Here is a 23,361-nt window from a genome sequence, read left to right on the forward strand (position 1 = left end):
TTTCCTCCAGCCCCCTTCAGGACGTGGGCTCTTTTGCCACTCTGATACACTGCTGGCCTTACCGGTATATGTCTTCAGTCGTGCATGCGCCCCAGTTGTGCTACCGTGGGTGCAGAATGGTCCTGTACACTGGAGCGTGACATAGGGGCGTCGGGCTGGGCTGTGCATGTACAACTGGAAAAACAATAAACAGCACATAACCACCTTTCCTCAGGCCAAGAAGCAGGGCTGTCTCTATATAGCAGCCATATTTGTCTTTTTAACTTGCTTTTAAAGGAATAAAATGAAGAGCTATGTTTTACAAGAGCTGTAATACATTTTTCGTTTGAGGAGGTGCCAACCCATTTCTTGATCTTGATTAATGATTTAAACGCATGTGTGTATCCACTGGGATCTGAAAGTGAGCCGGAACGACTGGTTGGGTCATAGCAGTGTTGGACAGATGAGAGGAGGGAGAGGCAGCCAGCACAGCTCAGTAATGTCCATGCCAGGCTTGCTTAAATACAAAGGGGAGTAGGGGCAGTTGATTCCCTTTTTAACTTTTAAGTCCACATTATTTTATTTTAGGCTCCTATCCTATTCATACTAATGATATACTGTGTCTCAAGCTTAAGGTGTACACCTCATTTAAAGGACATCTGAAGTGAGGGATATGGAGGATGCCATATTTCTTTCATACCAGTTGCCTGGCTGTCCTGCTGATCCTTTGCCTCAAACATATTCAGCCATAGACCCTAAACAGTGGCTGAGGCAAAAAGGTTGCAAAGGCCAAAGTAGGAGTTTTTCCTGACTTTGTGCTTCTTCTGACACATGGCAACAGTACTAATTTGCATAATATTCATGTTTCTAGAACAAAATCATGATCTAACATGCAGTTTTCATTGAAGGTATCCTATGATCATGCACTTTATCATTATCCATTGAGTTTAAACTGCCTAGGTTTATTTTAGGGGCAGATTTTCTTCCTTCTCTTCAGGCCTGGGTTTTGCACGCCCTCAGAATGCTGCTCCAGGTATACCCCAGGGGGATGTGTATATTTGTGTATGTAATGATGAATCGTGACACAAGTGTAACATAATGATCTTCGTTCTTTTAAAGGACAGAAGAAAGGAAAGTGCACATTCCAAGGAAGAAGGGAATGAACTTTTTAAAAAAGGAGGTGAGCAGAATGTGTTTTTGTTTTTTTTGTTTTTTTTTTTAATTTTTAGAAACCAATGTCTGTCCTTGCAAAGGTTTTAATAGTCTCAGACTCGTCCTAGCCAGCTGTCGGACTAGTTCTGTTTTGAATTTAGAAAGATCGATGCGGTATATAAACAGTTATCAGAAGCTGCAAACGATTTAAACTCTGTTTGGCCACCTGGCAGAGCCACCTATGTGGAATGATCAAGAGATGATTTTACTGTTGCTCTGTTGTGGTCCGTCTGGAGCCTGGTGCAGATGCGTTACCCCCACAGGCTATATGGGGAACGCATCCTCCTGGCCCAGGATTATCGCGGATGGCACAGAAGTGTGGAACGTTTACTGCAATGGATCACACGGATCCCGACAAGGCTGACAAGTGTGAACGGCTCCTATATATAAAATAGCAATACACTTTCAGTATTGCGGAGAGTGGACAAAAACTGTCTATTCTCAGCGCAAGTGGGAACACAGCCTGGGCTGAGACCCACTAGGAGCGCTTTTCCCTCGAATGCTGGCGGTCAGTGGAACCCTACGAGAGTGAGTCATGCTTGATTAGCACTTGGCAATCTGCCTGCAGCATTTTCAGAGACTTTACCTTTGAAGGAATATGGGTGAAATCGCATTCCTTTAAATGGCCCCCGGAAATCTCGCCAAAAATCGCGGCGTTTTAAGTGTCACAAATCGCAAATGCTATCGCTTGGGATTGTCATTTGTGATTCCTAGTTGAACCCAGCCCTTAAAGGATACCCCAACTGACATGTGACATGATGAGATAGACATGGGTATGTACAGTGCCTAGCACACAAATAACTATGCTGTGTTCCTTTTTTATTTCTCTGCCTGAAAGAGTTAAATATAAGGTATGCAAGTGGCTGACTCAGTCCTGACTCAAACAGGAAGTGACTACAGTGTGACCCTCACTGATAAGAAATTCGAACTATAAAACACTTTCCTAGCAGAAAATGGCTTCTGAGAGCAAGAAAGAGGTAAAAAGGGGGAATTTCTTATCAGTGAGGGTCACACTGTAGTCACTTCCTGTCTGAGTCAGGACTGAGTCAGCCACTTACATACCTGATATTTAACTCTTTCAGGCAGAGAAATAAAAAAAGGAACACAGCATAGTTATTTGTGTGCTAGGCACTGTAAGTACACATGTCTATCTCATTATGTCACATTTCAGTTGGGGTATCCTTTAATGGTCACCTAAACTGAGAGACATATGGAGGCTTCCATATTTATTTACCAGTTGCCTGGCTGGGGGAGGGGGGTGGGGAGTAAACCTTTTGCGTGAGTGGCATTGTAAAGTTATCACAGTGCTGTTATTAAACAATACCAGTTGCCTGACTGTCCTGCTGAGCATTCTGGCTGTAGTAGTGGCTGAATCACACCTGAAACAAGCTTGCTGCAAATCCAGTCAGACTTCAGTCGGAGCACCTGATCGGCTGCATGCTTGTTCAGGGTCTGTGGTTAAAAGTATTAGAGGCAGAGGATCACCAGGACAGCTTGGTAATTTTGTATTGTTTGAGGCCGGCTTTACACCTGTCCTGTGCGTTTGCAGTGTGATGCCCTGCCTGTCGCATTGCACAGCAACACACAAAATGTCAGTGTGCCGTCAGGGTCATATGCATAGCCCCCCCCACTTCCCCATGCACACCCCTTGCCCAATGACATGCTTCCTGCTGGACAGGAAGTGCGTCACTGCGCACCACAGCGCCACCACCAACATGTTCAAATTTTCCTTGTTGCCCATTGACTTGCATTACTTCTGCCGCTGCGTCGCCACAGTCCGCCGGTAACATGCTGTTGATTTTGCGGCAGTTTGTGCAGTGGACTGGGCACTTCGGTGCAACACGGTAAATGTGCTAGGCCCCATTGCCTAACGCAACACAGGTTTGCAAGGCATGTGTAAAAGGGGCCTGAAAAGAAATAAATATGGCAGTCTCAGGCCGGGTGTGCTGTGACTCACTTTTGTTCTGTAAAACAGCCCCTATGTGCATTTATTAGATTTTAGGTGTATTTGTGTAGAATCAGTGAGCCAGATTTATCAAAGCATTACCAACAGTTTTTTTCTTCTTAAACAATTCTAACCAGCAGGGGAAACTATTCTACATGATAATGAGAAACTTCCTAAATCATACTTAATAGCATCAGTTTAGTGTGAATTTCTAGAACTGCACTACAGTTAAAGTGCAAATAAATCCCTAAACTGCTGCAGAATAAGAAGTGCTTAATAGCACTTCTACAGATCCTGCAGTGTAGGCAAGACATGATTTGTGACATGCTCCTCCTTCCCTGCTGAATCCTGTGAAGCTGTTCTGTGCGTAACTCTTCCAGTGCTGGGCATTCATTCCTAAGCTTGATTTTTGTTTTTTTTCAGCTCTAGTACATTTATATTATATATTTACTTTATATCTTGTCAGTTAACCTAAAATAATCTATGGCAAATAATATATTTATGGTATTATAACTTTTCTGTATCAATTCAGCAGATGTATTGGGTACCTTAGCAACAGCAATTTTCCTCACACACTGCACTGTCTGAGAGACCTTCCTAACTCCTCCTATTTTAGAACAGTTTAAGAAGGAAACTTCATTATTTGGTGATAATTACAACAGAGAGAAAATGTGTGCATCAACCAAGTGAACCTGACAAATCTGGCTTTGCAAATTTGGCCTATTGGCTAATCACGAGACATTGCTCATGCAAATATGCATTTGCTTTCGCATGCCTAAATATGCAGGGGCAAAAACCAAAAACCGCAAAACAATCGCCCTGCGGGAATTAGTTCATGCTACATAGCACTATCCAGGGGCGCCACGAGGAGGCTTCCCATTGCCCCCATACAACCGGGGGGCCGCGGGGGGTGATAAGACAGTTCTGCACGGATTTCTTAAAACCTACCAATATTTTGTCTCAGACACTCTTGATAAATGTCCCCCAGTGAATCTCTTGCAAGTTGTTTTATTTTTGCATCTTTTTTCTGGCTCAGATTACGCGGTGGCAGAAACCATCTACACGCAGGCGCTGCAGAAATGTCCGGCGTTTTTCAAGAAAGACCGTTCCATTCTGTTCTCCAACAGAGCCGCCGCCAGAGCGAAACAGGTAAATGGTCACTGGATGTCATTATTAGTTGGAAGAAATCCCCAGTGTGATCACAGAATGACTCAGCTGAAATCCGTTTCACGGAATGGACCACAACGGACATGCCGACATATCCTGTGTTAAAGTAAACCTGAGGCCGACCCTAAGGTGAAAAAGCTAGAGCCTCTGTATCCTGCCTGTAGAAGTTGTTTGCACTTCCCTTTATGCGAGAATGCAGTAGTGGTACAGCCGAGCGAGCATGGCCATGTCTGCACAGTAGTCCACGAGGTCAGCTCCATACTCGCACAGTACCGCTGCTCTCCTGCATAAACAGCACAGTCTTGTTACAAAACTGACACGCTCCTGTCTGTTCCAGGGGGTCCACACGGAGCAACGGTGGGGCCAAAAGGATATGCGTGGGAAGCCTCTGCAGGATTATTTTTGCCTTACTTTTTTGCCTCATTTTTGCCTTTTTGTTTAACCGCTTCACCACTGAGGAGTTTTACCCCTTTAGCATCCGAGCAATTTTCTCCTTTCAGCGCTCCTTCCATTCATTCGCCTATAACTTTATCATTACTTATCGCAATGAAATGAACTATATGTTGTTTTTTTTCGCCACCAATTAGGCTTTCTTTAGGGGGGACATTATGCCAAGAATTTTTATTCTAAATGTGTTTTAATGGGAAAATTGAAAAATTATTATTTTTTCCAAATGTTTCCTGAAGTCCAAAGGAGCGTAGATATACTGTACCCGGGAGGCGAAGTGGTTAAAGTACCTAAAGTGAAAATAGAGCCTGTAATGACAGGCTCTGTCTGCATAGTGAAGGATTGGGGGGGTCGAGGGGTGAAATACTCACCTGTCCTGACGTCAACCATCCAGGCAGGTGAGCACTCTGACTGTCAGAATGGGCCCAGGCATTTTTTGTTTTATTAAATTGCTGACTGGGCTCTATGCAAGCCTACCTGCATAGCTGTGGCTCGTCCCCAGCTTGCCAAACTAGGGGCGGGCCACGCAGTCTTCGTAAACTTAGCTGCTGCCACACTGCTGAGGAGGGGTTGGAGTGTCTCTCTGCTCAGAGAGGTCAGGCCAGGTTATGTATATAACACCATGACCCTCCCCTATCTGTCCTCATGCAGACAGAGCCTGCCATTAGAGGCTCCGTCTATTTTCTTTGGAAGTACTCTTTAAAGGGAACCTAAACTGAGATGGATATGGATTTTTCCTTTTAAAATAACACCAGTTTCCTGAATCGCCTGCTGATCCTGTGTCTCTAATACTTTTAGCCACAGCCCCTGAACAAGCATGCAGATCAGGTGCTCTGACTGAAGTCAGACTGGATTAGCTGTATGCTTGTTTCAGGTGTGTTATTCAGCCACTACTGTAGGCAAAGAGATCAGCAGGACTGCCAAGCAACTGATGTTTAAAAGGAAATATTCATATCCCTCTCAGTTTAGGTTCCCGTTAACCCTCCTGGCGGTACGCAGTTTCAGTGGCTGCGTCCGCGGGAGGAATTTTTTTTGTTAGCTAGCACTTATCTGGCTAAGTATGTGCCCCAAATCCCCCGGCACCTCTCTGACCCCCACCCCCCACCCCTGATCGCCGCCGGCAATATTTACCCATCCACAATCCTGCGAGAGCTGCAGCTTCACTCCTCACTATGGCGACGATCGGACATGACATCATCAACGTCATGCACAGTCCCGATCCTCCCCATGGTGCAGCCTGGAGCTGATTAGGATGCTGCGCCATCGCGGGATCCCTGGGGGGTACGTATAACGGTGGGGACCGGAGGGACTTGGGCTACATGGTTAGCTAGCGAAGTGCTAGCTTAACAAAATACAACCTCCCGGGGCCATGTGATCGCCTGCGGCGGCTTACCGCCAGGGAGATTAAGCAACCCATTATCCATGGTGCGTGTCGCAGTAACGGAGCACAAAGCTCCCTCCTAAATGACTACTTCAGACACCAGACAGGGAAGTCATACATTACAGATCGCAATGCTACCCAAGAAGTCCATGAAATCTATCTGAAGTCGGCATAGTACTGCCACCTGCCTGGCTGCCCAGTGTTTGTGTGCCCCCCTCCCCAGGTGCTCATGCTCCCCAAAATCTATGTGACAGCCTGTACCACCTGGCATTGGTGGACCAAGCTTATGATTGTTGGCTAAGCATGTCTTTGAGATGCAAACTAGGTTTGTCAGAACTCTCCCAGACTATCCTCAGGTTTGCTAGAATATGACCACATTACCCTGAAATACCTCACCTATATATATATATATATTCTTCTGCTTTGTCTTCACAGAATAAGAATGACCTTGCACTAAAAGATTGCACCAAAGGTACGTTTATTTCCCAGTGTGTGTATTCCTATAGCCTTGCTGAAATGACGCGAGAGGCTTGTGTTTGTCAGGTTTGCATAGAGCGGGGAAGGTTTAGAATCTCCCAGATTTCTCCTCCCTGTCCCTACAACACCCAGCGCTCTCATTATACTACCTGTCACTGCGGGTACCCTTTAAAGCAGAATGGACAGCCAAACTATCCAGGGCTGTGGAGTCGGTACAAAAATCATCCGATTCCTCTGTTTTATGAAACCTCCAACTCTTCCACTTAGTCTAATTTTTACAGAGGCTCTGGATTTGGTTCAAAAATTCTCCGACTCCTCAGTTTATTAAAACCACAACTCCGACTCCACAGACCTGATGCTATACCAGGAAAAATAAACACATATAAGTAGATAAATACTTGTTCTACTTACACAACATATGTATTTTGCTCTTCACGTTTTGATTTCTGTGAATTTTATATAGAGAATAAAGAGAACCATATGGATACCTTTTCCTAACTTTTAGGAACTGTGCCATGCCAGCGGAATTGTTGGAAGTTTTTTTTTTTTTAATTTTTTTAGCTACAGTACAAAGCTTATCTAAGCATGCAAATCATGGAAAGCTTCCTATTTGAGATAAGATAAGGACACTATGACTAGCAGGTAATTTAATGCTGGGCATGCACGGGTCGATCCGGCGGCCGATTAGCCGCCGGATCGATCCCCGCTCGTCTGCGTGGATCGATTCCAGTTTGTCACCGCCGGCGCTTCTTATCACACGCTCGATTCGCTGCTATTGTCCGCCTGCGGCGATCGAGCGCGGAATCGATCCCCGCGGTGATCGGACACGTCGGATATTATCAATCGAGCCATCAGGCTCGATTGATAATCCTCCCCTCGACGCCATGTATGCCCAGCATAACACCCCACCCACCACCACCTTTTGAAAAGTTTACACAGTCACTTAAAGGGATACTGTAGGGGGGTCAGGGGAAAATGAGTTGAACTTACCCGGGGCTTCTAACGGTCCCCCGCAGACATCCTGTGTTGGCGCAGCCACTCACCGATGCTCCGGCCCCGCCTCCGGTTCACTTCTGGAATTTCAGACTCTAAAGTCTGAAAACCACTGCGCCTGCATTGCCGTGTCCTCGATCCCACTGATGTCATCAAGAGCGCACAGCGCAGGCCCAGTATGGTCTGTGTCTGTGCAGTACACTCCTGGTGACATCAGCAGGAGCGAGGACACGGGCGTGCAGGCGCAGTGGTTTTCTGACTTTAAAGTCAGAAATTCCAGAAGTGAACTGGAGGCGGGGCCGGAGCATCGGTGAGTGGCTGCGCCAACAAAGGATGTCTGCGGGGGACCATTAGAAGCCCCGGGTAAGTTCAGCTCATTTTCCCCCGACCCCCCCTACAGTATCCCTTTAAGCCTGTTGTCTAGGTGATATTTTTTTGTTGGAGATGCAGTAAGCTGGCAATAGCGAGAGAAAACTAACACTGAGCTGGGTTGAATAAAAACGGAGGGGGGCAGAAATGATGTCAGTGTGTCACTCTTGGCATCTCAGCGATTTTTCTCTATATCACCTTTTTCTTAAATGTGACAGTGAACACTAAGCTAAATAAGTATTTTTTTTATTCAGTGAAAATTGAGTTTAGCTCACTTTAATATGATTTCAATTTTGAGTTTAACCCCACTTTACATCACTGCTGGAAGCCAAGGACCCCTCCAGATCTCTGTTGGTGTTTTCCTGCCCTTGGTGTGGTCACAATGGCCACCGCTGACTATGATCACTCACAGAGACAAAGTGATGAATATCTGAAACTTTCTGGTTCTTAATAAATCCTGGAGTCTCTATAAATAAGTTCACATTTTCTTTCCACACTGGGGGAATGTGCCGGGATCTGACCAGGAGAATATTTTAGGACTTTCATAGACCTTTTCGCAAAGACATAATCTTCCAAGGTTATCATTTTATGTAAAGATAGTTGTTCGCAAACGATGATTCATTTTGTTGTGATGTTTTGTGGTTGCAGCAATCGAGCTGAATCCCGACTACATCCGCGCTCTGCTGAGGAGGGCGGAGTTATATGAGAAGACAGAGAAACTCGACGAGGCCTTAGCCGATTATAAATCCGTCATGGAGAAAGATATGTCGTGTCGCCAAGCCAGAGAGGCCTGCCTGGTGAGTGGCCTGTTATCTGCGGGCATGAGGGGCTGAGGGCCAGGATTACATCTCCTGCCAGCCACCATGTTAAAGCACACCTGAAGTGACAGGGATATGGAGGCAGCCATAGTTATTTACTTATAAACAATACCAGTTGCCTGGCAGTCCTGCTGATCCTCTGCCTCTAATACTTTTAGCCATAGACCCTGAACAAGCATGCAGCAGATCAGGTTTTTCTGACTGAAGTGTGACTGGATTAGCTGCGTGCCTGTTTCAGACGTGTGATTCAGAAACTACTGCAGCCACCAACTGCAGGACAGCCAGGCAACTGGTATTGTTTAAAAGGAAATAAATATGGAAGCCTCCATATATCGCTAAGTAATGCATTCTATAGCACAATACAGCATTGTGATAACTTTACAGTGCCTCTCACGCAGAAGGTTTACCCCCCACATGCGCGTTTATGTAGCGCCGGTGCTGTTTGAGATGGACGCCAGGAGGTGGCAATATTACATATGTTTCACTGCGGCCCCCAGCCTCGCAGGAACCCCTCCCTCCTAGTGCAGTCATTATTCCGTATGTTGTAGCCGGGCTCTCCGCATCAGGCGCCCGATGACCAATAATTTGCATCAGCGTCTATTAGATACCTGGTCATCCTCCAGCCCTTGAACAGAGAACTTGGCTCCTCCCTGCGCCAGATGCGCGGCCTGGACTCCAGACGATGTCTTGTAGGCTGAACCTGTTTTTTTGTTTTGTTTTGTTTTTTACCACTTGAGGACCAAAGGTTTATACCCCCTAGTGACTTGGCAATTTTTTAATATTCAGCACTTCACAACTTTAAAGCATAACCGAGGTGAGAGGGATATTGAGGCTGCCATATTTATTTTCTTTTAAACAATACCAGTTGCCTGGCTGTCCTGCTGACCTTGTTTGTCTAAAACGTTAAGCCATAGGCCATGAACAAGCATGCAGCAGATCAGGGACTCTAACTCGGCTGACTCAGGTATAGCTGGATTAGCCTTATGCTTGTACCGGAGTTTTGACTCAGACACTACTGCATATCCCTCTCACCTTGGGTTCACTTTAACAGTTTTTTGTTCGGCCATACAGCTTTGCACACATTAATTGTACCCCCTTTTCTTCTCGCAAATAGGGCTTTCTTTTGGTGGTCTCTGATTGCTGCTTCGTTTTTTTTTTTTGTTAGGGTTTTTTTTATAAAAAAGACCCTATTTAAAAAAAAAAAACACAATAATTTCCCTTCCCCCCCCCCCCCAAATTACTCCATAGACTGTTACATACATACATACATACATACATACATACGTTTATGGCAGGGATTGCATTGTGAGCACTTCCATGGGACAGTTATGTGTCAAGGCTGTCCCTTTTATATACACATATATTCCCCTGTATATCCAAAAAACAGCCTGCCAGCCGTGATCGCGGGCTGGCAGGCTGATCAATGCGGCCGGCTTTGTTTACTGTTGAGAGCTCGCGCTCGTGCAAGCTCCCGTCTAATCTTTGCTCTTGGGAAATCGCGGCATGTGGCCGAGGAACGAGAGAGTCACTCTGCGGCCGCCATCCTGCGTTAGGCGGTCGCAGAGTGGTTTATTAAGTGCAAGTGATTGGAATAGCAGTTGTGATTTCCATTGGTGGAAGCCTTTACTGGTATAGCAAGTTGTTTTGGATACTAAAAGTGCTGCAAATCACTTTGTACAGTGATTGAAAAGCGATTTTGCAGCGATCCCATACCTTGTATTGAAGTGCAATCGCTCCAAAAATGCTGCAGGACCTTTCAGGAAATCGCAATCACTACTGTGGTAATCACTTTCTGGAATTGCCAAGTGGGCCCTCGCCATAAATGCACCTGCAACGCCTTTTCCCGTGTCCCAAGCCTGGCTCCATGGCAAATACAGTGGTGTGAAAAACTATTTGCCCCCTTCCTGATTTCTTATTCTTTTGCATGTTTGTCACACTTAAATGTTTCTGCTCATCAAAAACCGTTAACTATTAGTCAAAGATAACATCATTGAACACAAAATGCAGTTTTAAATGATGTTTTTTATTATTTAGTGAGAAAAAAACCTCAAAACCTACATGGCCCTGTGTGAAAAAGAAATTGCCCCCTGAACCTAATAACTGGTTGGGCCACCCTTAGCAGCAATAACTGCAATCAAGCATTTGCGATAACTTGCAACGAGTCTTTTACAGCGCTCTGGAGGAATTTTGGCCCACTCATCTTTGCAGAATTGTTGTAATTCAGCTTTATTTGAGGGTTTTCTAGCAGGAACCGCCTTTTTAAGGTCATGCCACAACATCTCAATAGGATTCAGGTCAGGACTTTGACTAGGCCTCTCCAAAGTCTTCATTTTGTTTTTCTTCAGCCATTCAGAGGTGAATTTGCTGGTGTGTTTTGGGTCATTGTCCTGCTGCAGCACCCAAGATCGCTTCAGCTTGAGTTGACGAACAGATGGCCGGACATTCTCCTTCAGGATTTTTTGGCAGACAGTAGAATTCATGGTTCCATCTATCACAGCATGCCTTCCAGGTCCTGAAGCAGCAAAACAACCCCAGACTATCACACTACCACCACCATATTTTACTGTTGGTATGATGTTCTTCTGCTGAAATGCTGTGTTACTTCTACGCCAGATGTAACGGGACACGCACCTTCCAAAAAGTGCAACTTTTGTCTCGTCGGCCCACAAGGTATTTTCCCAAAAGTCTTGTCAATCATTGAGATGTTTTTTTAGCAAAATTGAGACGAGCCTTAATGTTCTTTTTGCTTAAAAGTGGTTTGCGCCTTGGATATCTTCCATGCAGCCGTTTTTGCCCAGTCTCTTTCTTATGGTGGAGTCGTAAACACTGACCTTAATTGAGGCAAGTGAGGCCTGCAGTTCTTTAGATGTTGTCCTGGGGTCTTTTGTGGCCTCTTGGATGAGTTTCCTCTGCGCTTTTGGGGTAATTTTGGTCGGCCGGCCACTCCTGGGAAGGTTCATCACTGTACCATGTGTTTGCCATTTGTGGATAATGGCTCTCACTGTGGTTTGCTGGAGTCCCAATGCTTTAGAAATGGCTTTATAAGCTTTACCAGACTGATAGATTTCAATTACAGTACTTTTGTTCTCATTTGTTCCTGAATTTCTTTGCATCTTGGCATGATGTCTAGCTTTTGAGGTGCTTTTGGTCTACTTCTCTGTGTCAGATAGCTCCTATTTAAGTGATTTCTTGATTGAAACAGGTGTGGCAGTAATCAGGCCTGGGGGTGACTACAGAAATTGAACTCAGGTGTAATAAACCACCTTTAAGTTATTTTTTAACAAGGGGGGGGCAATCACTTTTTCACACAGGGCCATGTAGATTTGGAGTTTTTTTTTCTCACTAAATAATAAAAACCATCATTTAAAACTGCATTTTGTGTTCAATTAGGTTATCTTTGACTAATAGTTAACGGTTTTTGATGAGCAGAAACATTTAAGTGTGACAAACATGCAAAAGAATAAGAAATCAGGAAGGGGGCAAATAGTTTTTCACACCACTGTACATGTTATATTTATACAGTATTCATATTGGGTGGGCATCCATCTTTAGCTCACTTCTGGAGGAAAATGGCAATGGCTCCAAAATCAAAAACGCTGACAATATTGCAATCGCAGAAAAATCTCCTTCCTCCTGCTCGGCATAAGTCACTAACAAACTGCATGTTTAAACCGGTACATATTGCTGAACGCAGTGTTCTCCCCAGAATTTGTTTTTTCAGCCAGGTGGTGCGGGACAAGGAAATACAGGCCGTCGCTTCCATAGGTGCAAAGTAGTTCCATAGGGACAAACTGGGAAGTTGCCCAGTGTCCCAGAGATGGCTGATGGGCCTCCAGGTCTCCTTCCGATTGATAGTGCTCCCTCAGTGCGTACCTATAACAGCCGGGAGATTTCAGCATAGGGGAAAGCAGATAACCGCTTACCCTGCTCCTGCACAAGACATTAACTACTATTCCCCCTCCAGGTCGCCATGGATAGTGGGGGAAAGATGTAATTCAGCTGCTGGCGGCCAAATTCCAGTGTTTTTACAGTGATTTGTGCTCCGTCTTCTGACGGCGTCCAAATCACACCTGATGAAGGGCGGAGCCCGTAACATGTAGTGTGCATTGACATGCAATAAAGTTGAACGCAAGTTCATGCCTGTGGAGTGCCTCCTTCTACTAGAAATTGCATCACTGTGTGTAGCAGGGGCGGTGTACCTGCCTGGAGGAGTTGCACCGGCACTGACTCTCCCGCAGGGATTGAGTCCAAACGAGTCAAGTTCAATCATCAACTGTTGGCGTCCAAATCAGTCACTGATCAGTCATGTTACGGCCTATGGTGGCGCTGGCTGGGCCCAAGTCTCCTGCCCTGTTTTTACAGCACTCGCTCCCTCCCTCAGTACTAGGGGTGATCACAGATATGCAAATTGTTCCAAGTTGATGCAATTTTTATGAAAATAAATGAGGCTTGAAAATGGACCAATCAATATAAACCTGGGTTTAAATTGATTAGTCCATTTTCAATCTGCATACATTTGAATAAAAAAATTGCATAATTTTGGAACAATTTGCATCTCGCTGATCATCCCTACTCGGTACTCTTGCAAAAGTATTAGTGTGCTTTGGCACATGAACACACACACACACCACACCACACCACACCACACACACCAACACACACCACCACTCACCAACACACACACCAACACACACACCACCACACCACACACACCACACACCACACCACACACACCACACCACACACACCACACACCAACACACCAACCACACACCAACACACACACACACCACCCTCAGGCAGCAGCATGAGGAGAGTAGGGAGGGCCAGACAGGAAAGCAACGAATAACCGTTAATAGGTGGGGTGCACACACTTGCAGTTCTCCAGTCCGTATATCAGCAGCAGAGGAGAGAGTGAGAAAGATTGTCCAATGAACCAGGGAACATTGTTACTGCACCCTAGAGTTCACTGATTGAATTACATGATTCAGGTTTGTATGATGGTAATTCAGGCAGCAAACTCTAGGGGGCAGCAGCACTGTACACTGGTACAGGGGACAATGTTTCTCACACTCTCTCCCATTCTGCTTGTGGATCAGAAAGCTGGGAGTGAGTGATCCCACCCCTTAATTATTATTCACTGCTCTGCTGGCTGGCCCCGCCTCTTTTGTATGTGCTGCCCTGATAAGAGAGCCATGACACCAGAATTAGCCGGGCGGAGCACCCAGCTAATAGGGCTTGGGAAGAACACTGAATGTGCAAATATTATTTATTGGTGGGGGTAGATTTGAATACATTTTAATTAATGTACTATTGATGATTTTTATTTTTTTTAATACAGTTGTTTAAGGTTCTTTAATAGACAGCAAATGTACAGGACATCATGTAATATTAAAATGTATGTTTTGTTCATGTTTGCAGCGCTTACCGAAACAGATTGAAGAAAGGAATGAAAAGATGAAGGAAGAAATGATTGGTGAGTACCCGGCTTTCTCTCATTTTCAGAAGCACATCAAATGAATCGTCCTTCAGACATTTTGGGATCAATTCATAAAAGTGTGTTCGGTAAAATAATCTGGTCAGGAAAATACCGCATTCGGTATTTTAGACTTGTGTGCTAATTCATAAAAATTTTCACAGTTGCGGTAGAAGTGCGGTGATTTACCGAACTAAACTGTCGGTAACATGAGAAGAGTAGCTGGCTGAGTTGTTACATTTGCTGTTCTCTGTGCAGAGACAGCATTACAATATAAGAGGCATCCCAACTTCCCTTTAGATGTGCATGTTTTGTTATACTGCCTCTGCTTGCCCCAAATCTGTCTATTCTTCTTTCTTAACAATCTATTTAACCACTTAACGACCGCCTAATGCCGATAGGCGTCGGCGGGTCGTTAGTGGTATAGCATGGATTTTCCATGCCAGTTCACGGAGGCTGTCTCCGTGAACAGCCGGAGAGCCGCCGATCGCGGCTCGCCGGCAAAATGTAAACAGGCGGGGAAGAAATCCCTGCTGTTTACATCACACGGCGCTGCTGCGCAGCAGCGCCGTGACGTAGATTGGCGATCCCCGGCCTCTGATTGGCCGGGGATCGCCGGCATATGATAGGCTAAAGCCTATCCTAGGATGCGCATTACGGGTGAAGAGGGAGAGGGAGGTGAGCGGAGGGAGGGCGGAAATGGCTGCGGAGGGGGGCTTTGAGGAGCCCCCCCCCCCGCCGAACGAACAGAGCCGGCGGCGATCAGACCCCCCCAGCAGGACATCCCCCTAGTGGGGGAAAAAAAGGGGGGGGGGGGGGGGGGAGTCTGATCGCCCGGCCACATTCCTGATCGGTGCTGCGGGCTGTAGAGCCCACGCAGCACCGATCATTAGAAAACCCCCTGGTCCTTAAGTGGTTAATTGCCACCGCTTAGAAGAACTTCAAGAGACTTTACACATAAGCCAGGCTTTGTGGTGTTCACCTCCAGCTTAAAGAGACTCTGTAACAAAATTTTCAGCATTATTTCTTCTATCCTATAAGTTCCTATACCTGCTCTAATGTGGTCTGTGTTACTGCAGCCTTTCCTAGTTGCACAGTGGCTGTATTATCTCTTCTCTAATCTAATCTTCTTTCCTTTGTCGGCTCAGGCAGGAATGTGCTGCTCTGCTGTGATAGGATAGAAGTTATGTACACCCTCTCCACGCCCCCTGCAGGCTCTGTATGAGTCACAGACTGAGCTTCTCTCAGCCTATCACAAGCATTTCCCAGAACGTCATTTCGGACAGCACCCCTGAATGAGACCCATCTCCCTCCGCACTGTGGACAGGAAACTGTTAAAACAAACATTTGCATAAGCAATAGGCAGCAGTACATAAGATACATTCAGGCTATAGTACCTCAGTTTAGTTTCCTGTCCCGGACGGAATGCGTGGGGAGATGTCTCCAGGAGTGCCATCCATGTCAGGCGGCAGGGGCAGCGTTTCTCAGGGCTCCAGGTGCAGCTGTACAGGGAGACAGTCTGGAGCCCTGTAGCGTGTAGGAGGCTTCTCCATTGGTGGCAGCGGATTTATGCGCACAGGCGCGCGCATGGAAGAAAGGTCACTTCCGGTTGAACCGGAAGTAGTCACGCGCATGGCGTCCCGCGTGATCTGAGGTCTGAGCTGCGCGGCAGGGGCCGCGGCGGTGATTGGAACAGCACACAGCTGTTCCCTGGAGGCGACATTAGCATACAATGAGCGGCAGCTGCCGCATGATTAATGAGGTAAGCAGCATCTATTTAAAGTATATGTGGACATGATTCAGTTGGTTTGTGACTCTGAATCATGGAGGACGCCGCTGGGTCAGCTACTGCACAATCTGTTAAGTCTGCCCAAGAACCCTCTCTGGCAAGTAGATGGATTATGATATTCTGCTTAGCTAGATATTCTTTTGATATACATATTTATATCTGGAGGGAATGATCTAATGGCTGGTTATTTTTTATTATGTCTTCTAGCCTAAAAGACAAGATAAAAGTGATAAAGCTAAAGAAGCTGAAAAGTCTGACAGATCCTCTGCTCATTCCAGCCAGCATGGATCTAGCAAGACGGAAAAGAAATGTGCCATTTGTAACAGCCATTTATCATCTTCTTCTACTAAGAAATTGTGTCGTCATTGTACAGATAAGCTTGTTAAGGAGGAATCCCCCGTTATATTCAAGGATTTAATGGGTTGGATGCGGGCGGAAATGTCCACAGCAATTAAAGAAATTAAAGATTCTGCTATTGCCTCTACCGCCTCAGCTGCTTCAGATAACGCTGGAACCAGTACTGCTGTAGATTCAATACCTATAGTAATTAGTCCATCATCTCCAGGGGTACCTGTAGTTCCACCCGTACCTCCTAGGAGACAGAGAAGAGAAAGCGATATTGAAGGTTCTGGTTTATCAGATGGGGAAATTTCTCCCTTTGACGAGATTTCTAATGAAGAAGATGATTTATCTAAGCCAGATAAACCAAAGTTTGCATTTTCACCCGAATTAATGAAGGACTTATTGATTGCCATGCATGACACGATGGGTATCAGGTCTGAGCAGAAATCATTAACACCTTTGGACGAGATGTATGAAAGCTTGGCGGATCCCCAATCCAGGTTTATCCCAGTCCATAATACGCTTAAAGTTATGATTAAAAAGGAATGGGATGATCCGGAAAAGAGGGCCTTTTGGCCCAAATCCCTATCCAAACGGTACCCTTTCAGTCCTGAGGACCAGGGGTTTTGGGGTGTTCCGCCTAAGTTGGATCCATCTTTCTCAAGGGTATCAAAAAAGACTGACTTGCTCTTTGAAGATTTTGGGAACCTTAAAGATCCAATTGATAAAAAAATGGACAATGTCTTAAGAAGAGCATGGGAATCTTCTTCTTTAACATTTAAGCCTGCCATAGCCTCCACAGCTGTAAGCAGATCTTTAAAGACCTGGCTTTTGGAGGTACAGAGTAAGATTGCTTCTGGAGTACCTAGAGAGGAAATTTTAAATGACTTTTCCTAAAGTTTTGAATGCTTCTAATTATTTGATTGATGCCTCAGATGATACAGTTAAGTTAACTGCTAGAACTACAGCTTTGGTTAATTCGGCGAGAAGAGGAGTATGGGTGAAAACTTGGAGTGGTGACACTGCTTCAAAATCAAAGTTGTGCGGTATCCCATGTGAGGGGGGGTTTGCTCTTTGGCTCAAAGCTGGATGATACTCTGGACAGAACAGCAGATACCAAGAAAAATTTTCCAGTTAAAAAGAAACCCTTTCAGAATAAACGTCCCTTTCGTCCTTCATCCAAAAACGAGCCAGATCCCAGGTCCTCTAAGGGTAAAAGATGGGCTCCTTACAGATCACAAAAACCCAGATCCAATTTTGTTCCCTCAAAAAAGCCAGACAAACAATGACGCCAGGATCCCAGTGGGGGGGAGAGTTGCAAACTTCTTCGAGTTGTGGCAGCCTCTATTCCCAAACCAGTGGTTGCTAAAAGTAGTATTGGAAGGTTACAGTATAGAATTCAGTCAACGGCCTCCAACTCAGTTTTGTGTTACTCCCCACCCAAGAGATCCAGAAAAGGTTGTAGCTCTTCAAGAGGAAGTTCTCTCCCTTCTACAAAAGAGAGTGATTCGAGAGGTCCCAAAATGCCAAAGGGAACAGGGGTTCTATTCCCCGGTTTTTCTGGTAAAAAAGCCACAGGGCAAGTTTCGTTTTATTCTGAACCTGAAAAATCTGAACCAGTCAGTAAGGTACAGAAGATTCAAGATGGACAACATTCAGTCAGTAATTCGTGTGTTACAAAGGGACGATTATCTAGCATCCCTAGACCTAAAGGATGCCTATCTCCACCTGCCAATACATCTATCCTCACAGCAGTACCTAAGGTTCGCTATACAGATGGAGACAGAGGTAAGACATTACCAGTTCAATGCTTTACCTTTTGGATTATCTTCAGCCCCATGGTTATTCACCAAGGTGATGTCTGAGGTCCTGGCAGTTCTTAGACAGAAAGGAGTTAACATTATTGGATATCTTGATGATTTCCTATTGTGGGGTAATTCACCTGATAAGGTTAACGAGCATATTGAAACTACGATAGACTTCCTACAGCATCTAGGCTGGATCATTAACTGGGAAAAATCTTCATTAATCCCTACTCAACTTATAGAATTTTTGGGGTTTAATGTATCTACTAGGGAGGAAAGACTGTTTTTGCCTTCCAGAAAGAAATGCATTATTCTTAATACTGTCTTCTCATTTCAGAAATCAAGAAGCATATCATTGAGAAAGGCTATGGCTCTACTAGGTCTTCTCACTGCTTCCTTTCCAGCGGTCCAGTGGGGACAGTTCCACTCCAGGTTCCTTCAACTGTGGATCCTCAGATCCTGGAACAAGTCACTTACAGCTCTAGACAAGAAAGTACTGGTGCCTCACAGCATAAAAGTGTCTTTGATGTGGTGGCAGAACCACACACATCTATCCACGGGACGTCTTTGGAGTTACCCGGTCCAGATAACAATAACAACGGACGCCAGTTTATGGGGCTGGGGAGCTCACCTGAATTTCCTACCAGCACAAGGTCAGTGGTCTACGGAAGTAAGTTCGCAATCCTCAAACAACAGGGAGCTAGAGGCTGTCTGGCGGGCCTTACAACATTTCAGTACACAGATCAGAGATTCTCATGTCTTGATAAAAACAGACAACAGGAGTGTGGTGGCCTTCCTGAACAGGCAGGGGGGTACGAAGAGCAAGAGCTTATGGAAGCAGACTGCAAAGATCCTTTTCTGGTCAGAGGCAAACCTCAGCTCTCTGACTGCTGTACATTTGAGAGGGGCGTCAAATCAGACTGCAGATTGTCTCAGCAGGAAGAAACTGGACCAGAACGAATGGTCCCTGGATCAGGGGATATTCCAGGAGATTGTTGCTCAGTGGGGACATCCAGAGGTGGATCTCTTTGCCAGAAGGATCAATGCGAAGTGTCCAAAGTTCTGTTCCCTTCATCCAGAGGATACTCCTTGGGTAATAGATGCCTTCACGATCAATTGGGGGGATGCAATAATGTACGCATTTCCTCCAATCCCGTTAATCCCAAGAGTGATAAGGAAGATTATTCAAGACAGAGCACAAGTAATACTGATTGCCCCGCTATGGCCAAAACGAGCATGGTACACAGGTCTTCGATTACTAGCAGTATCAGCACCAATCACATTTCCACTTTTACCGAATCTATTGACACAAGGACCGATTGTCCATCCGGATCTGGAGCGCCTTCACCTATCAGCATGGAACCTGAGTGGGAGATATTAAAATCTAAAGGTTTCTCAGACGAATTATCACAGACTTTCATACAAAGTAGAAAGAAGGTTACCCGTGTAATTTACCAGAAGGCATGGAGGGTATTTAACAACTGGTGTTTGGAAAGATCGTTCAATACATCTTCACTCAAGTCTATTCTGGAATTCCTGCAGTGTGGGTACAAAAAAGGTCTCAGTGTCAGTACTCTTAAGGTACAGGTATCAGCCCTTAGTGTCTTTTTGGAAAGAAGACTGGCACAAGAGGATCTGGTGATCCGTTTCTTTCAAGCATTAAAAAGATTGAAACCTACAACTAGATCTAGAGTTCCAGCCTGGGACTTGAATGCTGTCCTTCAAGCCTTATGTGAGTCTCCGTTTGAGCCTTTAGAGCAGATTTCAGACAAATATCTAACTCTTAAAACTATTTTTCTTCTAGCAATTACTAGTGCTAGGAGAATAGGGGAATTACAGGCGCTATCCATAAAGGAACCTTACTGCATAATTTCCGAAGATAGGATAACTCTACGTCCAGATATGTTGTTTCTTCCAAAGGTAGTGTCTTCATTTCATAGAAATCAGGAGATTTTTCTACCATCCTTTTGTGAGAATCCATCAAATGACAAGGAAAGAAAGCTCCATAATCTGGATGTCAGAAGGTGTCTTATTCACTACCTAGAGCGTACAGTTTCCTGGAGAAAGAGAGAGGCAATTTTCGTTCTGTTCGCAGGAAGATCCAGAGGTAATAGAGCTTCCAAAACTACTTTGGCACGATGGATTAGACAAACCATTGTTTCGCCATACCAACTTCAGGGAATACAACTGAAGACAACTATTAAAGCTCACTCTACAAGAGGTATTTCAACATCTTGGGCAGAGAGGGCAGGGGCCTCCATAGATCAGATTTGTAGAGCTGCAACCTGGTCAAGTCACAATACATTCGTGAAGCACTATCGTCTGAACGTTTCTGCAAGCACAGATCTATCCTTTGGGCGAAAAGTGTTGCAAGCAGTGGTCCCACCCTAAATCTTTATCTCTTGTATATCGTCTCATCCAGGGGTGCTGTCCGAAATGACGTTCTGGGAAAGACCTCTTTACTTACGGTAAAGTCTTTTCCGGTAGTCATGAGGACAGCACCCCTGCAACCCGCCCTTTATTGGGTGGAAAAGAAGATAAGTATTTGTGTAAGCAGGATTTATGTCCGTGTCATCTTTTGTATTAACTGAGGTACTATAGCCTGAATGTATCTTATGTACTGCTGCCTATTGCTTATGCAAATGTTTGTTTTAACAGTTTCCTGTCCACAGTGCGGAGGGAGATGGGTCTCATCCAGGGGTGCTGTCCTCATGACTACCGGAAAAGACTTTACCGTAAGTAAAGAGGTCTTTTAGCAGCCATGTCTTTTGTTTGTAAACACTGCCTAAAACTGGCAATTACAAGCCAGGATTGCAGCAGAGAGTGGCAGAAACAGCACAGAGGGGCCCAGGAGAACATAATGAATAGAATGGTATGCTTTTTATTGTAAGAATTTCAGAGTACAGATTCTCTTTAAAAACAGGAACCCAAGAGGTTAAACACAGCCTAAGGTATTCAGGGGAAGCCTTTTTTGTTCCTATCGCTCTGCTGCTGCCTGTGTCTCACTGCTTCTGCTGAGTCTCCATTCCCAGCACAGTCCCGCATAGACTTCACTCTCTTAGCGGTATTCTTCGTGCCATTACCGCCTGTTCTAATCTTTATGAATTGACATTTACTGACGTGTTGAGGTAATTACCGCACAAGTCGGTAATTTACCTCACTGCTCAGGAATTTCAGCTTTTCATGCAGTAACAGCTTTTATGAATTGACATTTTGCTAAGTGCTCGGTTAAGTCAGCTGTTTTCTGCATTACCGAATGCGGAAAAACTTTATGAATCGACCCCCTAAGTGGTTTTCCTCCGCTGCATGGTCCTTGTGGGAAAACACTTGCCAAACTCCAAGACCTCAAGGTCTGAAATCTCTCGGTAATCATCCGCGGTGTTCCAGCTTGTCAGGGAGGTTACTGCTAAGTACTTACTTGTCCTAGATAAACGTGTGTGTGTATAGAGAAGAGGCAGACGCACACATAGTGCCTGTAGCGTTCCTGATTTATATACAGACAGCCTGCACTGTTAGAGGACACCTGAAGTGAGAGGGATGTGGAGGCTGCCATATTTTTTTTTTTTTTTACTTTTAAACAATGCACATTGCCCGGCAGCCTTACTGATCCTCTGCTTCTAATACTGTTAAGGTGCGTACACACATGCGACTATAGTCGTTTGTAACGATCGTTACAAAAAACGAACCACCGACTATTAAGGCAAACGGCGAACGAGCCAAATCACTACAAAAGAAAGTTCTGTCTCGGCGGATTTTTACCAACGACGATCGTTTGTAAAAGTAGTACATCGTTGGAAACGGTCGTTCGTACTAGGCTTGACATGCGCATTTTACTATTTCTCCATGGAACTTTTCCTTTTTATGCGCAGGCGCAATAGTTGCTTTTACGTGATGTAACTTTGTTCTAACGATCAGATCGTTACACACTTTTTAAAACTAACTTTACTTGGGTCGTTCTTTCATCAATTAAAAGTTCGTTCGTTCTCAATGAACGATCATTGTCGCATGTGTGTACGTAGCATAAGCCATAGACCCCGAACAAGCATGCAGATCAGGTGCTCAGACTGAAATCTGACTGGATTAGCCGCATGCTCGTTTCAGGGGTGTGACGAAAGCCTGTGACCCACTACAGGCACTTTATGGCAAACCGTGATTTACCGAATTACAGAAGTGCCGCGATTCCACCCCGGTTCCCGGAGGGATCACAATTTGGCTACTGCAGCCACTGAAACGATTTGGGTTAGCTTCGGAAATGCTGCTTAGTGAGGCCACCCCCACGGGGATCCGCTGGTGTAGCACTTTGCCGATCGGTAAGTGATGCAAAAGTGCAGCCAGTGGCTCCCAGGCCTCAGGCACTACTGCAGCCAAATAGATCAGCAGGGCTGCCAGGCAACCAGTATTGTTTAAAAGGAAATAAATATGGCAGCCTCCATACCCCTCTCACTTTTTAGGTTTATTTTAATGTTTGTGAAAGGGAAAACGGCTTAAAGGACAACTGAGGTGACATGAGATAGACATCAGCAGTGTTCTCCCCAGAATTTTTTTCCAGCCGGGTGGTATGAAAAAGTAGCCGGGTGGGTCGGCACGGGGAAATTTGGTGGCCTGCGCAAGTTACCAGAGCACGCTATGCTGCCCTACCGCAGCATAGCGTATGCTCGTCTCTCTATCTCTGTCCACTTTTACTGTTTAGTTTCCAGTTGCATTGGTCGTGGGGTATTGCAGATAGTGTGCAGGGGCCACATCTAATCATTTATTAAAAGAAATGTCCAAGGAGTTAAAAAACAAAGATCTACTTACCCAGGCTTTCTCTAGGCCCTGGCAGCCGTTCTGTGCTCTTGCCGCAGCTCCGGTATCCCGGGATTTCCTCCATTTCAGATGGCGACCTTGCCTGTCTAGCAGTTCTGCGCTTGCGCAGAACGCTCCAGCCCGTGTGAGCGCAGAACGCTCCAGCCCGTGTGAGCGCAGACACCTGGGGGGCTCATACAAGTGCAGTAGATGCCGACCTGGCGAGGTCGGCATCTCCAACGGAGGGGCCCGGAACACCAGAGCTCTGGCGAGGGCACAGGAGTGCTGCCAGCGACTGGAGGAAGTAAACCTTTGTTTCTTTAACTCCTAGGACATTTCCTTTAATATATTACGTGGCCCTTCCACACTATCTGTA

The 23,361-nt window shown here is 45.4% G+C and overlaps 1 protein-coding gene across 1 annotated transcript in view; it reads left to right on the forward strand.

The window, feature by feature from the left end:
• LOC137564435 (tetratricopeptide repeat protein 1-like) overlaps positions 1-23,361 on the forward strand; it is a 34,198-nt gene that overhangs the window by 613 nt on the left and 10,224 nt on the right. The window contains exons 2-6 of the mRNA XM_068278316.1: positions 1,099-1,159; positions 4,173-4,285; positions 6,567-6,603; positions 8,619-8,767; positions 14,210-14,264. Of these exons, the coding sequence (XP_068134417.1) occupies positions 1,099-1,159; positions 4,173-4,285; positions 6,567-6,603; positions 8,619-8,767; positions 14,210-14,264 (415 nt within the window). The remainder of the gene's footprint in view (positions 1-1,098; positions 1,160-4,172; positions 4,286-6,566; positions 6,604-8,618; positions 8,768-14,209; positions 14,265-23,361) is intronic.

The sequence above is a fragment of the Hyperolius riggenbachi genome, chromosome 3 (assembly GCF_040937935.1).
Source record: "Hyperolius riggenbachi isolate aHypRig1 chromosome 3, aHypRig1.pri, whole genome shotgun sequence".
NCBI classification, from domain to species: Eukaryota; Metazoa; Chordata; class Amphibia; order Anura; family Hyperoliidae; genus Hyperolius; species Hyperolius riggenbachi.